The sequence below is a fragment of the Equus przewalskii genome, chromosome 2, assembly GCF_037783145.1.
Source record: "Equus przewalskii isolate Varuska chromosome 2, EquPr2, whole genome shotgun sequence".
Classification (NCBI taxonomy): domain Eukaryota; kingdom Metazoa; phylum Chordata; class Mammalia; order Perissodactyla; family Equidae; genus Equus; species Equus przewalskii.
Genome location: NC_091832.1, coordinates 87390901 through 87413339, shown reverse-complemented (window position 1 = coordinate 87413339; position 22439 = coordinate 87390901). Strand labels below are relative to the sequence as shown.

The 22439-nt window shown below is 36.9% G+C and overlaps 1 protein-coding gene across 4 annotated transcripts in view; it reads right to left on the bottom strand.

Moving 5' to 3' along the window:
- The window catches only part of ANAPC10 (anaphase promoting complex subunit 10), a 187505-nt gene that overhangs the window by 164711 nt on the left and 355 nt on the right, over positions 1-22439 (bottom strand). For all 4 annotated transcript variants that reach the window (XR_011537124.1, XM_070608960.1, XM_070608958.1 and 1 more), the window contains exons 2-3: positions 21112-21238; positions 3859-3949 (exon numbers count right to left, since the gene is read on the bottom strand). Coding sequence is in view for 3 of the 4 variants with exons in the window: in XM_070608960.1 (XP_070465061.1) it covers positions 3859-3949; positions 21112-21226 (206 nt within the window). In the remaining variant the exon portion in view is untranslated. The remainder of the gene's footprint in view (positions 1-3858; positions 3950-21111; positions 21239-22439) is intronic.

The following is a 22439-nucleotide window of genomic DNA, read 5'->3' as shown; positions in this document are numbered from 1 at the left end:
AAAAACCACATGATCATCTCAATAGATGCAGAGAAAGCATTTGACAAGATCCAACATCAATTTATGATAAAAACCCTCAATAAAATAGGTATAGAAGGAAAGTACCTCAACATAATAAAGGCCATATATGACAAACCCACAGCCAACATCATACTCAATGAACAAAAACTGAAACCCATCCCTCTCAGAACAGGAACAAGACAAGGGTGCCCACTTTCACCACTCTTATTTAACATAGTACTGGAGGTTTTGGCCAGAGCAATTCGGCAGGGAAAAGAAATAAAAGAAATCCAAATAGGCAATGAAGAAGTAAAACTCTCGCTGTTTGCAAACGACATGATCTTATATATAGAAAACCCCAAAGAATCCATAGAAAAACTATTAGAAACAATCAACAACTACAGCAAAGTTGCAGGGTATAAAATCAACATACATAAATCAGTAGCATTTCTATATGCTAACAATGAACTAACAGAAAAAGATCTCAAGAACTCAATCCCATTCATGATCGCAACAAAAAGAATAAAATACCTTGGGATAAATTTAATCAAGGAAGTGAAAGATCTATACGACGAAAACTACAAGACCTTCTTGAAAGAAATCGATGACGACATAAAGAGATGGAAAGACATTCCATGCACATGGATTGGAAGAATAAACATAGTTAAAATGTCCATACTACCCAAAGCAATCTACAGATTCAACGCCATCCCAATCAGAATTCCAATGTCATTCTTTACAGAAATTGAACAAAGAATCCTAAAATTCATATGGGGCAACAAAAGATTGCGAATTGCTAAAGCAATCCTGAGAAAGAAGAACAAAGCTGGAGGCATCACAATCCCTGACTTCAAAACATACTACAAAGCTACAGTAATCAAAACAGCATGGTACTGGTACAAAAACAGATGCACAGATCAATGGAACAGAATTGAAAGCCCAGAAATAAAACCACACATCTATGGACAGCTAATCTTTGACAAAGGAGCTGAGGGCCTACAATGGAGGAAAGAAAGTCTCTTCAACAAATGGTGTTGGGAAAACTGGACAGCCACATGTAAAAGAATGAAAATCAACCATTCTTTTTCACCGTTTACTAAAATACACTCAAAATGGGTCAAAGACCTAAAGATTAGGCCTGAAACAATAAGTCTTCTAGAAAAGAATATCGGCAGTACACTCTTCGACATCAGCTTCAAAAGAACCTTTTCGGACACCATAACCCCTCACATGAGGGAAACAATAGAAAGAATAAACAAATGGGACTTCATCAGACTAAAGAGCTTCTTCAAGGCAAGGGAAAACAGGATTGAAAGAAAAAAACGGCCCACTAATTGGGAAAAAAATATTCACAAGTTATTTATCCAACAAAGGGTTAATCTCCATAATATACAAAGAACTCACACAACTCAACAATAAAAAATCAAACAACCCAATTACAAAATGGGCAAGGGACATGAACAGACATTTCTCCAAAGAAGATATACAGATGGCCAATAGACACATGAAAAGATGCTCATCATCACTAATCATCAGGGAAATGCAAATCAAAACTACACTAAGATATCACCTTATACCTGTTAGAATGGCAAAAATATCCAAAACCAAGAGTGACAAATGTTGGAGAGGTTGTGGAGAAAAGGGAACCCTCATACACTGTTGGTGGGAATGCAAACTGGTGCAGCCACTATGGAAAACAGTATGGAGATTCCTCAAAAAGTTAAGAATAGAAATACCTTATGACTCAGCCATCCCACTACTGGGTATCTATCCTAAGAACCTGAAATCAGCAATTCCAAAAGTTCCATGCACCCCTATGTTCATCACAGCATTATTCACAATAGCCAAGACGTGGAACCAACCTAAGTGCCAGCAACTGATGATTGGATAAAGAAGATGTGGTATATATACACAATGGAATACTACTCAGCCATAAAAAAGGACAAAGTCGTCCCATTCACAACAACATGGATAGACCTTGAGGGTATTATGTTGAGTGAAATAAGCCAGACAGAGAAAGACGAACTCTGTATGACTCCACTCATAGGTGGTAGTTAACATATGGACAAAGAGAACTGATCGGTGGTTGCCAGGGGAAAGGGGGGTGGGGGGAGGGCACTAGGGGTGAAGTGGCGTACCTACAACATGACTAACAATGATGTACAACTGTAATTTCACAAGGATGTTAACTTTCATAACCTTAATTAAAAAAAAAAAAAACAACTAAAAAAAAAAATGTCTTCCTCAAAGTCCTGGGTTTCCCTAGTGAGGGCAGGGGCTGAGTTAAGTGGGGAGGGCCTTGAGTTTCTGACTGTTTTAATAAGAATAACTACATCTTTGCTGAGAAGCAGCTGAGTACTGACTAGCAACCATTTGTGAAGTCAAGCCTTCTAGATCAAATGCAGGCTCTATACCACAATGTATGATCTTAGTAAGTTATTTAATCTTTCTAAATTTTAGTTTCTTCATCCGTAAAATGAGAAAAATGATAGTACCTACATCTTACAAAGCTGTTTTGAGGATTATTAAGAAATGATATATATTAATAACTATTAAATATTAAATTTAAACTCTTAAAGAGATAATACAGTACCTAACGCTTAATAAGTGCTCAATAAATGTGACCTATTTTTACTATTATTTGTTCAGTACATTGGCCTTCTGTATAAAATTGTATTTGCTAAAAAAACCCTGCTATTCCAATATAATACAATTGAATTAGGACACTCATTATACAACTTTTAAGTGATAGCCTCTGTTGTCACAGAGAAGAAATTTATCCTAGGCTACACAGCATAATGCTTAAAAGCACAGGCTCTCAGGTCAGAGTGCTTATGTTCAAATTGCAATTCTGCCACTCACCTGCTGTGTGTAATCCTCTGCTTCTGAGACTACAACATAAGGATAAAAATAGCTGTAACGGTTAAATGAAATAAATGGGTAAGGTATTTAGCAAAGTATCTGGTATTTTAAGTCTTTAAAAAAAAAACAGCTGCTATTTTTATTTCTGGTGCCTACATACTTAAGATTCTAAGACAGGAGTTGGCATACTACAGCGCACTGGCTGAATCCTGCCCACCACCTACTTTTGTAAGATAAAAGTTAATTAGAACAGCTAAATGCAGTCATTACGCATTGCCTATGGGTGCTTTTATCCTATGACGGCATAGCTATGTAGTCGCAAGAGAGACCAGATAGTTCATAAGACCTAAAATGTTTACTATTTGGCTTTTTCACGAGAAATTTGTTGATTTGTACCCTAGGACAACAAAAACAAACTAAAACTACAATGCTATAGAATGTTAAAATACATGATATAAATGCAGCAAAACAACTGAGTTAACTGGTTTCCACCTATGTCAAAAAATTTAAAGCAGTTGACAAACACACGGCTGTTTTCCTTTCCCCCGAAAATGAATAAGCATTTTCAAACTGAAAACATCTTTAGAGGTTCTAAGTTAAAATATTTTTTTCCAAATGGAATTACAAATTTGAGAACTTACGTGAACAGTCTATAGCTAAAGAACGTACTATCATCACTCCAAGTGTACTAAATGCAATACATTAAGGTATCACATTGGGTCATAAGCAAAGCATATTTTTCTGAAATAAATCACTGAGAAACATCCATGTAAAAGGAACTGTGTAAGGAATCATAAAGAATTCATAAAGGATAAGACAGTAAACTTAAAATATTTACAGTCTAGTTGAGCAGAAAAACAATCTCTAAGGCTGATAAAAAGCAGAATTAAGAGCATTTCACTATAATTTCCATATTCTTTAAATTTTATGTAAATAAAATAGATTTATTTATCCTCTTATAACCTACACAAATTGAAAAATTCAAAAATGTATTACCTGAATTGGATATTCACTAAATGAGGCTGGGAGCCATCTGATTGCCAATAAGTTTCTAGATTGTCATCTCGTAACTGATCCACACCAAATCCTAAAAACACCACAAGTGATGATAAATTCTCATGAAAAAGAAAGAGCTATATATTCAAAATATAAAATTACCATATATATTTGTCCAGAAAGAGCTATATACTCAAAATATAAAATTACTATATATATTTGTCCAGAAAGTCTGATATAAAAGATGGTCAGCACTGGGGCTGGCCCCGTGGCCGAGTGGTTAAGTTCGCGTGCTCCGCTGCAGGCGGCCCAGTGTTTCATTGGTTCGAATCCTGGGCGCGGACATGACACTGCTCATCGAGCCACGCTGAGGCAGCGTCCCACATGCCACAACTAGAAGGACCCACAACAAAGAATATACAACTATGTACCGGGGGGGCTTTGGGGAGAAAAAGGAAAAAATAAAATCTTTAAAAAAAAAAAAAAAAAAAAAAAAGATGGTCAGCACTATAAAACTTAAATTAACCAGGGGCCAGCCCTATAGCCAAGCGGTTAAGTTTGTGTGCTATACTTTGGCGGCCCAGGGTTTCCCTGGTTTCCCTGGTTTGGATCCTGGGCACGGACCTAGCACCACTCATCAAGCCATGCTGAGGTGGCATCCCACATAGCATAGCCAGAAGGACCTACAACTAGAATATACAACTATGTACTGCGGGGCTTTGGAGAGAAGAAGAAGAAAAAAAAAAAGATTGGCAACAGACGTTAGCTGAGGTGCCAATCTTTAAATTAATCAGAATTCTTCCATCCTCTTAATCAGACTTCAATTCTCAGAAGAAATATCACTTGCACACACTAAATCTTACATTAGGACCAAGTTTTCTTGGTTGTTGGCTTTAATTTTTGAAGAATATCTTCTAAATATACTCTAAAGTCAGTATGTATTTAAACCCAATTTCTTACAATTTCTAAAAAAGAATGATCCCTATGTCCTGCAAAATCCTCAAAAATAAACCAGATGTATTAAGTTCAACATGCCATACTTATTTTGACAAGAAAAAGGACAACTTAGAAATACTTTCAAGTCATATACATTTTGAAACCAAGTGTTTCTCATTAACATTCTGATAAATCAAAAATTAAATTTACCCAGAATCCCATATCACCTAGCCATTCCAGATAACTGAAGTAAAACTATCCTGCATTGTTTTTTCCTGATTAAAATCATAATAATTCATACAAATTATAAATATAACAACGGTATAGATTTTTCAAAAAAATTTAAGGGAGAGATTTGATTTACACTGTTTTCTGAGTAGTATATTCATTACAGATCAAATTCAAAAGCACAAAAAAGAGGGTGGTAAAAAGTCTCTATCCCTCCACCACCTAGTTCCCCTCTCCAAATATAATCAATGTTGTCAGTTTCTTACACACCCTTTCAGACACTAGACACATATACAAGCAAATACATACATATATATTCTTTCTTCCCCTCTACACAAATGATGGTGTACTATATATAGTTCTAGATTTTGCAGGTTTTTTCTTTTCACTTAACATGTGGAAGATTATTCCATATCAATAAATTAATAATAACACTAATATCACATTTACTATGTGCCAGTCACATTCTAAGCATTTTACATACATTAAACCATGTAATATTTATTAAGTCATATAATAGCTCAGTTAACCTAAATATCTTCCACATTTTTTAAAGATTATTCAGTATCCCATCGTCTGCAAATATCAGAATTATATAATCAAACCCCTATAGGACATTTAGGTTGTTTCCACTGTTTTCCTTTTACAAACAATATTGCAATAAACATCTACCTATCTATAATCCTTAAGCGCACGTTAGCATTTCTGGAGGACAGAGTTCTAGGAATAGAATCCTGGGTCATTTGAATCTTTCATTTGATAAATATTGCCAAATTCTCTGCCAAAATGCCTCTTCACCAATAATGTACACGAACACCTATCCCTCTAATGTGGCTCGCAAAAATTAAGATGTTCTGAAATCTTTATACTAGATTTTGAAGACTTACTACTAAAAAATCAAATATCTATTTAATAAGTTTTTATATTGATTATATGTTGAAATCATATTTGGGACATAAAGAGGCAAATAAAATAAATTATTAAAATTAATTATACCTGTTTCTTTTTACTTTTTAAATATGGATACTAGATAACTTTAAATTACATATGTGGTGTACATTATAGTTCTATTGGACAGCACTGCTTTGTACTCATGATAAAATGCAATCACTCTTGTAAATATTTACTAACCTGACAGGTGAAAAGTTGTATTTCATATTTATTGATGATTTATATTTCTTCTTATAGAAAGTAACTATTCATACCCTCCTAAATTTTCATTGGACTTTCATCTTTTTATTGATTTATAACTCTTTCCTACAGTATTATGGATATTAACCCTTTGTCCATGTGATTCAAATATATTCTCGCCAGTCAGAGATTTGTATCTTAATTTGCATATGCTGCCTTTACTGTACACAGTAGCGGATAAGAGAGGTTTTCCCAGAGGAAATGATTTTTGCACTGAATTCTCAAGTAGCAGTAGGCATTAGATAGGTAAAGAGGTACAAGGGCAAGGTTAAAGAGCATTTAGCAAAGAGAAAAACATGTAATGGCATGGATCAAGAAAAATGGCATCTATAGGAAACAAAACTTTTTGGGGGGAGGGAAGATTAGCCCTGAGCTAACATCTGTTGCCAATCTTTCTCTTTTTGCTCGAGGAAGATCGTCGCTGGGCTAACATCTGTACCAAGCTTCCTCTATTTTGTATGTGGGACGCCGCCATAGCACAGCTTGCTGAGCAATGTGCAGGGCCACGCCAGGGTTCCAGGTTCTGAACCCAAGGCCGCCAGAGCAGAGCGCGAGAACTTAACCTCTATGTCACCAGGCTGGCCCCCAAAGGTAGGTCCTTCTGGGAGGGAAGGCTACAAATTGGGGTGGAGCAGGAAATGAGTCAGAGAGGGATGAAAGGAGTCAGATCATACAGACTCTGGAGCACTAAGCTAAGGAGTATAAATTATCTTGAAAAATACACCAACCTACTGAAGAAATTTTAGCAGGTAAGTCATAGGAGCAAGAAATAATAAGATCAGGATCTTTAGATAGCTTGGTGTCAGGCAAAGACAAAGTCATTGTAGTAATCCAAGTTGCAAGTGATCATGGTCCGAATTAAGATAGTGACAGAGGTAAATGTTTAAAAAATAGCTTTCTATTTCACCTAAGAAAAACTTCTTAAAATGTAAAAACTGGGCTCTCCATTACTCACTCTGTAACTCTGAGACCTGTGCTGTACAGCATGGTGGCCACTAGCCACATGTGGCTATTGAACTCTTGAAATATGGCTAATCCGAATTGAGATTTGCTCTAAGTGTAAAGCACACATTGGTTTTTGAAGACTAGTATGAAATATAAAATAACTCATTAATAATAATAGTCTAGTTATATTGAATTAAAAACATTTTATCACAATTAATTTCACCCATTTCCTTATCTTTTTAATGTAGTTACTAGAAAAATTAAAATTATATGTGTGACTTGCATTATATTTCTATTGGACAGTGCTGCTTTAAACCATGCTTCTATTCTTTCTTTATGCAATACTGCTGGCTAATCTAGAATATTCAATTATGCAAGTTACAAGGTGAAAAGCTGTTTTGCTACCAATATAAAGAGTTTTAAGTCTTAAATCCCGTTTTCTTTTTACTAGTTTGAGTTCCCTAACGGAAGATAACTAAATCACGTGATTCTTCCTTAAGAGCTCCACAGTTAAATGTTCTGTTGATTAAAAGGTTTTTTTAATTTATTTTATTTTAGCTATTTGGCTAGTTTTCTTTCTCTCTCTTTTTTTTTTTTCCTTTTTCTCCCCAAAGCCCCCCGGTACATAGTTGTATATTCTCAGTTGTGGGTCCTTCTAGTTGTGGCATGTGGGACGCCACCTCAGCATGGCTCCATGAGTGGTGCCATGTCCTCGCCCAGGATTTGAACCGACGAAACACTGGGCCGCCTGCAGCGGAGCGTGCAAACTTAACCACTCGGCCACGGGGCCGGCCCCTCTTTCTCTTTCATTTCATAACTTTACATGTGTATAAGCTCAAAGGATTTCCTAAAATGGTGTTTGTTCTTAACAAGCAAAATAAATATTAAACAAAAAACCTGAATAACTTATCCAGAATAAGAGATGTCCTGTAACTCATGACTGATCATTTTAAATTTGTTTCTAAGATATTGCTTATGAAACTATAACAGTGCAACTAAGTAGGTGCAGTCTCTTCAAGAACTGAGTAGTCTAAATCTGTACCTCTGGAATACTAAGTATGATTACCAGTATTTACTTCCTCAATATGTCTCACAAATAGAACCTCTTACAAACACCCGTTTATGTGCCAGTGCCATGTCTCATAGAGTAGACTTCTTTTCCAAAGCTTCCCACTCAGTATTATATGTGAATTCTTTTAGTCCAAACAGAATCTGTGACAGATGTGTGATAAGTGCTTTGACAGGAATTATGATAATGCACACAAATAACATTGTTACCCAGAAAAAAACTTTTATATGATGTACTGACTCTTAAGGTAGTGGTTCTCACAGTATGGTCCCTGGACCAGTAGCATCATTGTCACCTAGCAACTTGTTAGGAATTCTAGACCTACTACATCAGAAACTTTAAAATTAACCCCTTTGAGAGTCTGTATTTTAACAAATCCCGCAGGTGATTCCGATGCATGCTAAAATTTTAGAACTATTACTCTAAGGTAAGGTTTCTCAACCTTGGCACTACCGATAGTTTGTGCTGGATAATTCTTTGTTGTGGGGGGTAATTTTCTACGTAGCTCACTGGCTACTTCTCCATAGTGCACTTTGTTGAATCCTATCCCTGCTGTTCTGTCAGATCCTTACATCTCGAAGTGCCCTGAGGCTTTACTCTTTAAATACATTCTCTCCCTAGGACTCTATCCAGTCCCCAGGTTTAGAATATCATCAATATACTGATGACCCCCAAATCTATATCTCCAACCCAGAGCTTTCCCCAGAACTCTAAGCTTCTATAGTCAATTACCTACTAAGCACCTCACTAGAATGCTTATGGGCATCTCAAAACTAATGTATCTAAACCAAATTATTTACTTTTTGATCCAAAATCTATTTATTCCCCCCTCCCTCTTTCTAAATTCAGGAAATAACACTGAGTTATTCAGCCAGACACTTAGGAGTCATTCTTTTTTTTTTTTTTTAATAATATGTCCCTTCTGCCCTTCCTTTTTCAGGTAACTAGCTATTAGTTTGCATTTTCTAGAACTTTCTATAAATCGAATCCTACAATGTGTACTCTTTTTGTTTGGCTTCTTTTTTTTTAAATTTATTTATTTTTTTATTTTATTGAGTTAATGATAGGTGACAATCTTGTGAAATTTCAGTTGTACATTAATGGTTTGTCATTTGTGTTGTAGGTGCACCACTTCACCCTTTGTGCCCACGCCCTACCCCACCTTTCCCCTGGTATCCACTAAACTGTTCTCTTAGTCCACATTTTCAAATTCCTCATATGAGTGGGAGTCATACAAAGATTATCCTTCTCTCGCTGGCTTATTTCACTTAACATAATTCCCTCAAGGTCCATCCATGTTATTGCAAATGGAATGATTTTGTTCTGTTTTGCAGCTGAGCAGTATTCCATTGTCTGTATGTACCACATCTTCTTTATCCATTCATCTGTTGATGGGCACTTAGGTTGCTTCCACGTCTTGGCTATTGTAAACAGTGCTGCAATAAACATTGGGGTGCATAGGACTTTTGGGATTGCTGACTTCAAGCTCTTTGGATAAATACCCAGTAGTGGATGGCTGGATCGTATGGTAGTTCTATTTTTAATTTTTTGAGGAATCTCCGTACTGTTTTCCATAGTGGCTGCACCAGTTTGCATTCCCACCAGCAGTGTATGAGGGTTCCTTTTCCTCCCCAACCTCTCCAACATTTGTTGCTATTAGTTTTAGATATTTTTGTCATTCTAATGGGTGTAAGGCGATATCTTAGTGTAGCTTTGATTTGCATTTCCCTGATGATCAGCGATGATGAGCATCTTTTCATGTGCCTATTGGCCATCAATATATCTTCTTTGGAGAAATGTCTGTTCATGTCTCCAGCCCATGTTTTGATTGGGTTGTTTGATGTTTTGTTGTTGAGTTGTGAGAGTTCTTTATATATTATGGATATTAAGCCTTTGTCAGATATATGACTTGCAAATATTTTTTCCCAGTTAGCGGGTTGTTTTTTTGTTTCAATCCTGTTTTCATTTGCCTTGAAGAAGCTCTTTAGTCTGATGAAGTCCCATTTGTTTATTCTTTCTATTGTTTCCCTTCTCTGAGAAGGCATGGTGTCCAAAAAGATCCTTTTAATACTGATGTCAAAGAATGTACTGCCTACGTTTTCTTCTAGAAGCCTTATGGTTTCAGGTCTCACCTTTAGGTCTTTGATCCATTTTGAGTTTATTTTGGTGAATGGTGAAAAAGAATGGTCAATTTTCATTCTTTTACATGTGGCTTTCCAGTTTTCCCAGCACCATTTGTTGAAAAGACTTTCTTTTCTCCATTGTATGCCCTCAGCTGCTAGGAGTCATTCTTGAATCTTTCTGTTTCTTCAGTAAGTCATGATTATTCTACCTCTAAAAATACACCCCAAAGCCATCATATCAACAACTGTCAGCCTAGTCCAAATCAACATCATCTGACACAGATTACTGTACCAGGCTTTCCTCCATCACTCTCCACCATTACGCTACTACCAATCATTATTTTCAGTGGCCACAGTGATCTTTTAAAAATTCTGTATCAGATCATCTCACTGCCCTGCATAACACCTCCAGTGGTTTCTCTTCATACTTAAAATCCAAATTCTTTTATATGGCCTACCAGAGTTCACACAATCTGGCCTATGTCTACTTATATCTCCAACCTCATCTTCTACCACTTCTCCTCCTTTCTCACTGCTTTCCTGTCACACTAGCCTTCTTTCTGAACCTCAAACATGCCAAACCAGTTAGCTTAGAACCTTTGAACTACTTGTTCCCTGTGTCAGTAAGGTTTTTCTTTGAAATCTTTCCACAATGGAGTCTTCTTAACATTTACACCTCAGCACAAAGTCACTTCTCAAGAGAGGCCTTTCTTGATCTATTTATTATATTGCTGTTTTATTTTCTCCAAAGTACATATTGCTACTCAACTCAGATATTCTTTAACTCAATGATCATAACTGTCAGTTATAGCACGAACCTAAAAAAAATTAAAATTTAGTGATTTCTTTTAAAGAAAAACGTAATTTATACGACCCAACTATGCCTCTCAAAATTAACTCATAAAAACAATGTCTTGGTAAAAGATATAGATCAAGTGGAAAGTATGCCCTGGAATATGTTCACAAAATACAGTCTCCCTAAATCCCTTATTTATTTATTTACTGCTAGAAGATTCACCCTGAGCTAACATCTGTGCCAATCTTCCTCTATTTTGTATGTGTTTCACCACCACAGCATGGTCACTGACAAGAGATGTAGGTCTGTGCCTGGGCAGCAAACCAAGGCCACCAAAGAAGAGCATACTGAACTTAACCACTAGCCCATGGGGCTCGCCCCTAAATCCTTTATTTTTTCTTTTTCCCTTAATTTTGTTTCCCAACGTGGTATGAATTTGGTGCTTATGAAAAGAAATGATTAAATTATTTAATAAGACTCTGTTATGATGCTAGCAGCCACACAAATCTGACTTTTAGTTTTTCTAGTCTCTTGGGCAGAGACTGAAATTGTGCTGCATTGCAAGATTGCTTTGTGATGTGCATTCCATTAGGCTGAATCTAATAAATATATTCCAATTTTAATCTGAGTGAAATACTGAACCAGTATTTCCAAAGATAAAAAAAATAATTTGCAAAGCTATGTACCACCTACCATACTGAAGCAGGCAAGTGAATTTGTACCTCTTAAAGACTGTAATATTCTGAAAGTTTATTGAAATTCTCCCGTATATCATTTGTCATCTGAATTACTGCATGTCTCCTAAATGATTTCTTTATCTCTAATCTTGCCTCACTTCAATCCATCCTCCACACTTCTCAAAAGTGACCAAGCACTGGTTGTTTTACATTGCTACTTAAAATTTTTCAATGGCTCATACTATCTATACAATAAAGTATGAACTGTTTAATAAAGCCTTTACCTAACTAGCTAGCTTCCCTCTCTTCTAGTCTTATTGACTACTTACAATCCTTTCAATGAACCACTTTTGGTCTAAGCAGTACACCTTTGCACATACTGTTCCTCTTGCCTTTATGTCCTTATTCCGGTGAAATCCTATTCTTGCTCCCTCATGCAGGATAAGCATCATCTCCATGAACACTTCCCTCATCCTTTCAAGCAGAGTCAATCACTTTCTCCTTTGGGTACTACTGCACTGAGCCCATACTTAGTGGAAAGTAGAATGACATAGTGGAGCCTGACTGCCTTGAACCTCAGAATTCCCACTTAATATGTGATCTTTGCCACAAACCTAATTTTTTGGGAATATTTTTATCATTTCCCAAATGAGGAAACTATAACAGGATATATACTTCATATTACTTTTGGAGACTTTATTGAGGTAACCGTTTATTTGATACATGTAAATTACTTAGAACAGGATCTGTCATTTAGTAAGCACTAAATAAAAGTTATAAATTATTAAATTTCATAATAATGACTACGTTAAACCTATAATTCCTCCACTAGATTGTGAACTCCTTGACAGAAAGGATTGTGCCCTTTTTATCTTTTAATCTCTAACAGTGTTACCAATTTCAGCAATTGTCTGCTGACTTGAACTGAAAAATATCTGACCACAGAGAAGCAAAGCAAAGGTTTAACAATTAACTTTCTCATGCTGTTTCTTATTAATAAAGAGTAGTCAGTCATTCTTAATGTGTAAAATGATAATCACATAATGATATTTCACTGATGGACTCTAAGCTAGAAATCACATGAAGTAAAACGTATAACACTACACTGAGAAATTTCACGACTTTCATACCCAACACATTTTTTAGTGATCCCACCACTCTTCCGGTACTGTCAACTATTGTCCTCTTCTGTACTTGAAAGATGTCAGAGAAGCCTTCAGGCATCTTCAGGGAATCAGTGACTTCTGTGAGGTGCTCTTTGCAAATACCATAGCATAAAAGGATATAAACTGGCACTAATTTATACGCCATTACCAACATAGCATGGTACCAGTCAAATTATGCTACTAGGTCAAGCAATGGAAGATGTTCAGTTTGAGCAAATTCACAGAAATATTTGATGCTATAAAGAATATTAGAGGGGCTGGCCCCGTGACCGAGTGGTTAACTTCGCGCGCTCCGCTGCAGGCAGCCCAGTGTTTCGTTGGTTCGAATCCTGGGCGCGGACATGGCACTGCTCATCAGACCACGCTGAGGCAGCGTCCCACATGCCACAACTAGAAGAACCCACAACGAAGAATATACAACTATGTACCGGGGGGCTTTGGGGAGAAAAAGGAAATAATAAAATCTTTAAAAAAAAAAAAAGAATATTAGAAACTTCTGAAGCAGTCTAGCATATAGAAAGCTGGAAAAAGGCATCACCCCCATTCAAACAACAAGAAAAGTCTACACAAACTACAAACTCATAATTTTCTGAAAACATGAGAGCTTTTAACCATGCAGCAACCAAACAGCCTGAAATCCAAGAAGAGGCAGCTCCTAGCCTCAGGAGAAAAAAACATCGACAGCCTGTCCTAACTGTAGGTGAACATGGGAGGAAGGAAGAGCAACCAAATAAACACATAAGAAAAAATCAGGTGGAACTTTAACAAACTGCTAGAGGCCAAGTGAGGGCTAGCATAAAACTATAGCAGCCCTAGGAGTCCCAAATGCAAGGTAAACTCATGTTGACTCTCAGACTCTTCTCCAAGGGCCCTCACTGTACACACAAGAGAAAGATTTGGGGGAGAGCAGGAGACTGGAAAGCCTACTTCAGTGGTTCATGCATGGAAGAGGGGACTGAGTGCCACTGCAGGAAATGCAAAAAGCCCTACTCTCCTTCCCAAACCCTTCTCTCCTACAAAACAAAGGACTTAAGCTGCTGAGGGAGGAGTATCAAATCTGCTGACCCCAGGACACAGATACAGACCCATGCTTGCTGGGAAAAGAGTAAAAGAAAAAACCCTCTACACCTGGGAGAGAGGCAGGAAACAGTCCTTCGTCTGGGAGTGGGATAGAAAACTCTCTCCCACAAAAGACCAGCCACAGATAGAAGGCAGAGTTTCACTAACATAGGTAGGAGGGACCAAAATGATAAGAATGCCCCACCCTGAAAGCTAGGCACACAAGGGCTGTCTAAGATTGAAGCTAGACAAGGAAAACAGAGAACAAGCCCTGCCTGTCATCCCCGGCACTGAGTATTACGAAGGCATAGCATTCTACTGCTGGAGGCAGGGCAAGAGCATGGAGAGAGACACCTCTGACGCACAGGGGTACAGAGACAGCTGAAAACTGAGAGTGGAGGAGGAACACTAAGAAAATTCCTCTGGCACAACAGCCTCCACCATAAGCACTGAGCATCTTTAGAGGAATTTGAAGTCTATGAGGTACTGAAGGTAACCATAGCAAAAAAAAGAAAAAACCCCAAACCCAGCTGAATTCCTAACTAATTCAATCCCCACTATAAAGGACTAACAGTAGAAAAGAGGTATCCATTTCAATGTATAAATACCATCTCTCTCAGTATCTACTAATCTACATGTGATATTTGGCATTCAATAAAAAATTGATACACAAACAAGCAAGAAAAACAAATATTATCAAAAGACAAAGCAATCAACAGAAATACATTCAGAGGCAACCCAGACGTTGGAACTATCAGACAGGGACTTTAAATAACTATGATTAATACGTTAAGAAATCTAGAGGAAAAGGTAGAAATGCAGGGACAGACAGGGAATTTCAACAGATGAAAACTCCTTTAAGAGTCAAATGGAAAAGCTATAAATAAAAAACACCATTCAGAGCTGAAAGATTCCTTAGACAGAATCATCAAGAGACTCAAAAAAGCCAAAGAAAGACGGAGTAGACTTGAAGCCAGGCCAATAAAATAACATCCAAAGCAAACGCAAAGAGAAAAAAAGAGTGAAAAAAAAAAATAGAGCACCTAAAAGCTATGAGACAACACCAAATGGTCTAGCAAAATCAAATAGTCTAGCATATGTATAATTGGATTCCCAGAATGACAACACAGAAGGAATGGGGCAAAAGAAATACTTGGAAATAATGGCCATGAATTTTCATAAAATATTGCAAGACATCAAACCAGAAGATTCAAGAATCTCAGTGAATCTCAAGCAGGATTAAACACACACACACAAACATATTGAATGTCATATTCAGATTGCTGAAAATCAAAGATAAAATCTTAAAGACAGCCAGGGAAAAAAGTCACATTAGCTAGAGCAGACTTCTCTTCAGACACTATGCAAGCCAGAAGATAATGGAATGACATCTTTACAGAAGGAAAAGGAAAAACCAACCAACCTAGAATTCCACACAGAAAAAATATACTATGACAATAAAAGCAAAATGAAAACTTTTTTCAACCAAACATTGCTAGGAGACCTGCAATACAAAAAAATGTTGAAGAAAGTTCTTCAGGCAGAAGGAATGTGATATCAGACAGAAACCTGGCTCTATTCAAAGAAATAAAAAGTTCTAAAAACTAAACTAAACATAGAAGGTATTTTTTTTAATTTTATTCATTCCAAAATATAACGAACCTTTTAAAACAAAAGTAGCAACAAAATATGCAAAAGTAAAACGTATGACAAAAATGGCATAAAGGATGGGAGAAAGAAATTGGAAGTATACTGTTGAAGGATTCATATACCATACCCATAGTGGTATAATATTACCTGAAGGTAAACTGTGATAATTAAAGATGTATATTGTAATCCTTAGGGCAACTGCTCAAAAATTTCAAAAAGGATATGTCAATAGTGGAGATGAAAAAAAATCATAAAAAATACTGAATTTATCCAAAAATAGGTAGAAGAAGAGGGAATAAACATCAACAAGAAGAGAATAAAAAAGAAAACAAATTCCAAGACAGTAATTCTAAATCTAATTATATCAATAGATATATTAAGTGTAAATGGTCTAAACATTCCCAATTAACAGATAAAGAATGTCAGATTAGATAAAAAAGCAAGACCCAATAATATGCTATCTATAAGAAATCCACTTCAAATGTAAAGAAATATATAGTTTAAAAGTAAAGGGAAGAACTTCTGGTTTCCAGTCTGACATGTAAAGAGCTTGGAAGATGTCACTCTCATCTTTACAACAACAACAAAAAGCTGAACTAACTGAAGACCAGTAATTCTTCTTAGGTCCAACAGAGAATCGAGGTCACATCACAAACCACCACCCAGAAAACTGAAGAGACAGGTGAACACACAGAATCATACCTTAAAAGGAGCAGAAACTACCACTGGAGTCAGCAACTGGTAGGAAAAACTTAAAGAATAACTGACAAATTACTAATTGACTAATTGCTGGAGACTGAGTGCAGAGTAGCTTGAGAGAGAAAAACTCCTGGAAGCCCAGCCTTAGAGAGAGCTCCACATTTTCATGAATTTTACCTCTCGGAGCCCCACCTACTCCAGCCTCCTCTAGCCTTCCTATCTCAACTTAGGGAAGAAGAAAAGGTGAGAAGCATTTATAAAGGTCACAACCATAGACACTGGCCCCCGAAAAGACTGAAATCTAGTCACAGGATTACAGAACACTTCTATTCCCACCATATCAACAGGGCTTCCATATAACATCAGGAGGTTACAATTGAAAGAATTTAAGCTTAGGCTCCGTTTAAGGAGTTTCTAGGGAAATCTAAAGATAATTAGGAGACAAAAACAAGGACACTAAAGGAATTTTAGCCTCTGAATCTTAGCCCTTACCTACCAGACACAAAATCAGTAAGGATATGGTTGAATTGAATAGCACCATCAATCAGCTGGATCAAATTGACATTTATAGATTACTTCATCCAATAACAGCAGAATACACAAGCTTCTCAAGAATACACAATTCTTGGAGCCTGGCCCAGTGGCATAGTGGTTAAGTTGGTGCACTCCGCTTCAGCGGCCTGTGGTTCACCAGTTCGGATACCAGGCGCAAACCCATGCATCACTTATCAAGCCATGCTGTGGCAGGCATCCCACTTATAAAAAGGAGGAAGACGGGCACAGATGTTGGCTCAGGGCCAATCTTCCTCAGCAAAAAGAGGACGATTGAGGCAGATGTTAGCTCAGGGCTAATCTTCCTCAAAAAAAAAAAAGAATACACAATTCTTCTCAAGCTTATGTGTAACATTCACCAAGATGGACCACCTTCTGTACCATAAAACATACATAAAAAAATACAAAAGAATAGAAATCATACAAAATATGCTCTCAGACCACAATAGAATTAAACTTGAAATCAGTAATAGAAAGATAACCGGAAAATCTCAAAATATGTGGAGATTAAATAACATATGAATCAAGAAAGAAGTATCAAAAGAAATTTTAAAATATTTGGGGGCCAGCCCCGGTGGCCTATTGATTAAGTTTAGCCCATTCCACTTCAGCAGCCCAGCTTCTGTTCCGGAATGCAGACCTACACCACTCGTCTGTCAATGGCCATGCTGTCGTGGCAGCTTACATACAAAAAGAGGAAGATTGGCAACAGACATTAGCTCAGGGCTAATCTTCCTTAGCCAAAAAAAGAAAAAATATTTGAAATTGAATGAAAATGAAAATACAAATTATCAAAAATTGTAGATTGCAGCAAAAGCAGTGCTTAGAGAGAAATTCACAGCACTGAGTATATATATTAGAAAAGAAGAGAGATCTAAAATTAATAATCTAAGCTTTCACCTTAGAAAACTAGAAAAAGAAGAGCAAATTAAATCCAAAATAAGCAGAAGAAAAGAAGCAATAATAATCAGAGCAGAAATCAATGAAACTGAAAACAGGAAACTAACAGAGAAAAACCACTGAAATCACAAGCTGGTTCTTTGAAAAGGTCAATAAAATCAATAAACCTCTACCTAGACTAACCAAGAAAAAAAGAGAGAAGACACAAATTACTAATATCAGAGATGAAAGAGGAGCCATCACTATTGATCCTATGGAAAATAAAAAGAACAACAAAGGAGTATTATAAACAAGTCTATGCCCACAAATTTGATAACCTAAATAAATGGACCAATTCCTTGAAAGACACAATCTACCAAAACTCACATAAGGGGAACTAGATAATCTTAATAGGCCTATATCTATTATAGAAATTGAATCAAAAATTAATAACCTTCCAAAAGAAATCACCAGGCCTAGATGGTTTCACTAGCGACTTCTATCAAACATTTAAGGAAGAAATAATACCAATTCTCTACAATCCCTTCCAGAAAATAGAAACCGAGGGAATACTTCCTAACTCATGCTGTAAGAGCAGCATTACCCTAATACCAAAACCAGACAAAGACTTTGCAAGAAAGAAAACTTAAAGAACAATATCTCTCATGAACACAGGTGCAAAAATCCTCAAGAAAATATTAACAAATAGAACCCTTTTATTAAAAAGAATTATACACCACAATCAAGTGTGATTTATTCCAGGCATGCAAAACTGGTCCAACATTCTAAAAATCAATTAATGTAATCCATCACATCAACAGGCTAAAGGAAAAAAAGCATATGATCGTTATCAACAGATGCAGAGAAAGCATTTGACAAAATCTAATGCCCATTCAACATAAAATCTATTGGGAACGTCCTCAACTTTACGTATCTACAAAAAAACAACAGCTAACATCATACTTCATGGTGAGAAACTAGAAGCTTTCCCACTAAGATCAGGAATAAGACAAGAATGTCCCTTCTCATCACTCCTATGCAACACCATACTGGAAGTCCTAGCTAATGGAGTAAGAGAAGAAAAGGAAATTAAAAGTACAGATTGGTTAAAAAAAATAAAAACAATAGAACCCACTCCTAAGTATTTATACAAGAAAAATGAAAACAAATGTCCACACAACTTGTATATGAATGTTTACAGCAGCTTTACCCATAATCACCAAATATTGGAAGCAACCTTATCTTAGTTAACTATTGCTGCAAAGCAAATTACCCCAAAACTTAAGAACTTAAAACACCAAACATGCATTATTGCACAATTTCTATGGGATAGGAATTTGAAAGCAGCTCGGTTAGGCAGTATGGCTCAAGGACTCTCATGAGTTTACAGTCAAGTCATCTGAATGAATTGTCTGAAAGCCTGACTGGAGCTGGAGGATCCATTCTCAGATGACTTGCTCATATGACTGTTGACAAGAGGTCTCAGTTCCTCACTGGCTATTTTCAGGAGGCCATGGTTCCTTGCCACACCAACCTCTCCACAGGACCCCTTGTTTCCTCACAAAATGGCAACTGGCTTCCCCCAGAGTGAGTGATCCAAATAAGGGCAAGGCAGAGCCACAACGTCTTTTATGATCTCGTCTCAGGAAGGGCAAGGCAGAGCCACAACGTCTTTTATGATCTCGTCTCAGGAAGACACACACCACTACTTCTGCCATATTCTAGTGGTCCCAGAGACCAACCCTGACACAATGTGGGAGGGGTCAACAGAAGGGCATGAATACCAAAAGACAAGGATAACTGGAATCATTCTGGAAGCTAGCTACCACAAACCTAAATGTCCATTAACTGGTGAATAAACAAACTGTGGTACATCCATACAGTGGAATAGTAATCAGCAATAAAAAGGAACGAACTACTGACACATGTAACAGCAGGGAAAAATCACAAATGCATTATGGTAACTGAAAGAAGACAAATCCAAAAAGCTACACGGAGTGATTAGATTTATATGGCATTCTGGGAAAGGCAAAACCAAAGGGACACATAACAGAGCAGAGGTTGTCAGGGGCTTGAGGGGGGCAGAAGACTGACTACAAAGGGACAGGAGGGAATTTCTTTGGATGGTGGAAATATTCTGCATTTGATTGTGATGGTGCTTACATGATTGTTAAGTGTTTGTTAAAATTCACAGAACTATACACCTAAAAAGGGTGAGTTTTATTGTAAGTAAATGATACCTCAATAAATTACTCATAAAAAGAGAGAGAAAGGAATCTTAAGGGGAAACAGAAGAATCTTGGTTGGGAAGAGGGCTTATGCGTAAATAATAGAAGTCTCTGAAGGAAAAGCAACTACTGAACCAATAACATTATAATTAAAGTTCCTCAAGCTAAAAAACTTTCTCAGAGATTGAGTCTACAGACTGAAAACGCCCATCAAATTATAGGTTAGACAAATGAGAAAAGATACGTAAGTATCCTGGCATATCCTGGCTTGAGCTCTAAGAATAGACAGCAAAAGCTTAAATGCTTCCAGAAAGAAAGAAAGTCACTTAGAAAAAAAGAGAGACTTTTTTTTTTTTAAAAGATTGGCCCTGAGCTAACATCTGCTGCCTATTTCTTTTTTTTCCTTCTTCTTCTCCTCCCCAAAGCCCCCCAGTACATAGTTGTATATTCTAGTTGTAGGTCCTTCTCGTTGTGCTGTGTGGGACACGACTTCAGCATGGCTTAATAAGCCGCGCTAGGTCCGTGTCCAGGATCCGAATTGGGAAACTCTGGGCCACCAAAGCAGAGTGTGAAAACTTAACCACTCAGCGAAGGGGCTGGCCCCAAGAGGGACTTTCACAGGGCTTCTTCTTTGCAACATGACAAAAAGGAAATGATGAAATAGCATCGACAAATTTTTGAGAGAAAAGGACTGCCACCTAAGTATTCTATCCCAACCAAAAGTAAAATAAAGTCATTTGGGGATATATAATCACTAAAAAATGTTATCACCCACTCATCCCATCTACAGAAATAGCCAACAAAAAAATGTTAACCAAATAACTGAATCAGAGCAGAGATAGAGGAGGATAAAGAGGAGACCTTATGACGTACGCAGTTAAACTGAAGTAGATATTAGTAAAGTAATTGGGAAGAGAAATACAACAAATGAAAACTCAACTAAATGTATTTTAGAATTAAAATAAAGTGTTGAAACAACAAAAATATTAAAGTTCGTCCAATGTACAAGGAAACTGTAAGTAGTTAATACAAACAGCTTTTTTGTCTTGTTTTACCTGGTTTGCAAGATGAGAGTGACCAAACAGCTTGTGACCCAATTTCCCGTACTGTTCCAGTCCTTTCCAACTGCTTAGGGTCAGCACCAGGAGGTGTCTTGTTTGGTGTGGTCATTTTAAAAATGTTCTATGTAGAAAAAAAGAATATCCACATTATACCAGGATCTGAGCATCCTTCTACAAAAGGTAAAACTAAAAATTTAATAGCAAAGTGGATCACTAGTATGCCTTTGATATTAATCATTTATTTCTCAAATGCAGTCAACCTAACTCAATCATTGCAATTTAAAAATCTTGGGAATTCAGTTTTTGTTTCTAAAATATATTATGACGTACATGTCATGCAAAGCAGCAGAGTATAGTAGTTGAAGGATACAAGATTGGGGTGCTAGCTTCAGCCTCTTCTTTAGCCTAGACTTTGGGCAGGTGTGGGATTTATTTCCTTTCCTGTCAAAGGGGCTGAGTTGATCTATAATTCTAGAAGGCTATGAAGTTCTATACCTCCATGAGTAAAAATTCTGAATTCAAATTAAGTTTTTCCCTAGAAAAGTCAGATTGAAATACTCTTATTCCAGGAATATGTAACTACTGGTCTCACTTTAAATAAGCCATTAAGTGATGCAGAGAAAGAAATCACATCTCCCCACTAGTTGTCGAAAGTTCCATTTATATGTGCTCTGACCATAGAAGATAAAGTCAGAAAATTGGCTTCAAGGTCTGGAAGTGAGTAACTGGCCTATTCTAAAGCAAAGGTTACTTCATCTTTCACATCTCATTAGTTAATCTGGGTAAGTCCAAGCAAACGTGAAAAAAGATACCTCTTGGATAGTAAACAGCATGTAAAAACTGCTTCAGTAGTGTAAAGTTACAGCTAACTGAACATCGTTATACATGCTACTATAAACCTGGCCCAATAGTTCTGTATACCATCTCCTCGACACCTACTATTAGATCTCAATTGTTCCCTAATCTCCACACAAGCACTTGATATCCATTAAATAAGAACAGAGCCACTGGCCTGTAAACTTCAGAAAGGCCTGAGACCTAAAGTGTCCAGTTACAATTTACGAAATGGATGAGCGAATAGGTTCAGTCATAAACTCAAGTATTCGCGACCTGCAAGTTAAGTAAGGTCTAGAGTAAGACAATTAAACCTGGGACAATCATTACAAGCTGAATGACCTGTCATTGTCAAATGTCCAAAAATGTCAAACTGTCCAAAAAAAAAAGGCCCATCTCTACACTGGAGCAGAACTCAACTGCCAGACCTGGTACTGGACGCCACCAAGTGGATAAAACACCGAACTCGGAGAAGACTAGGCTCCTGG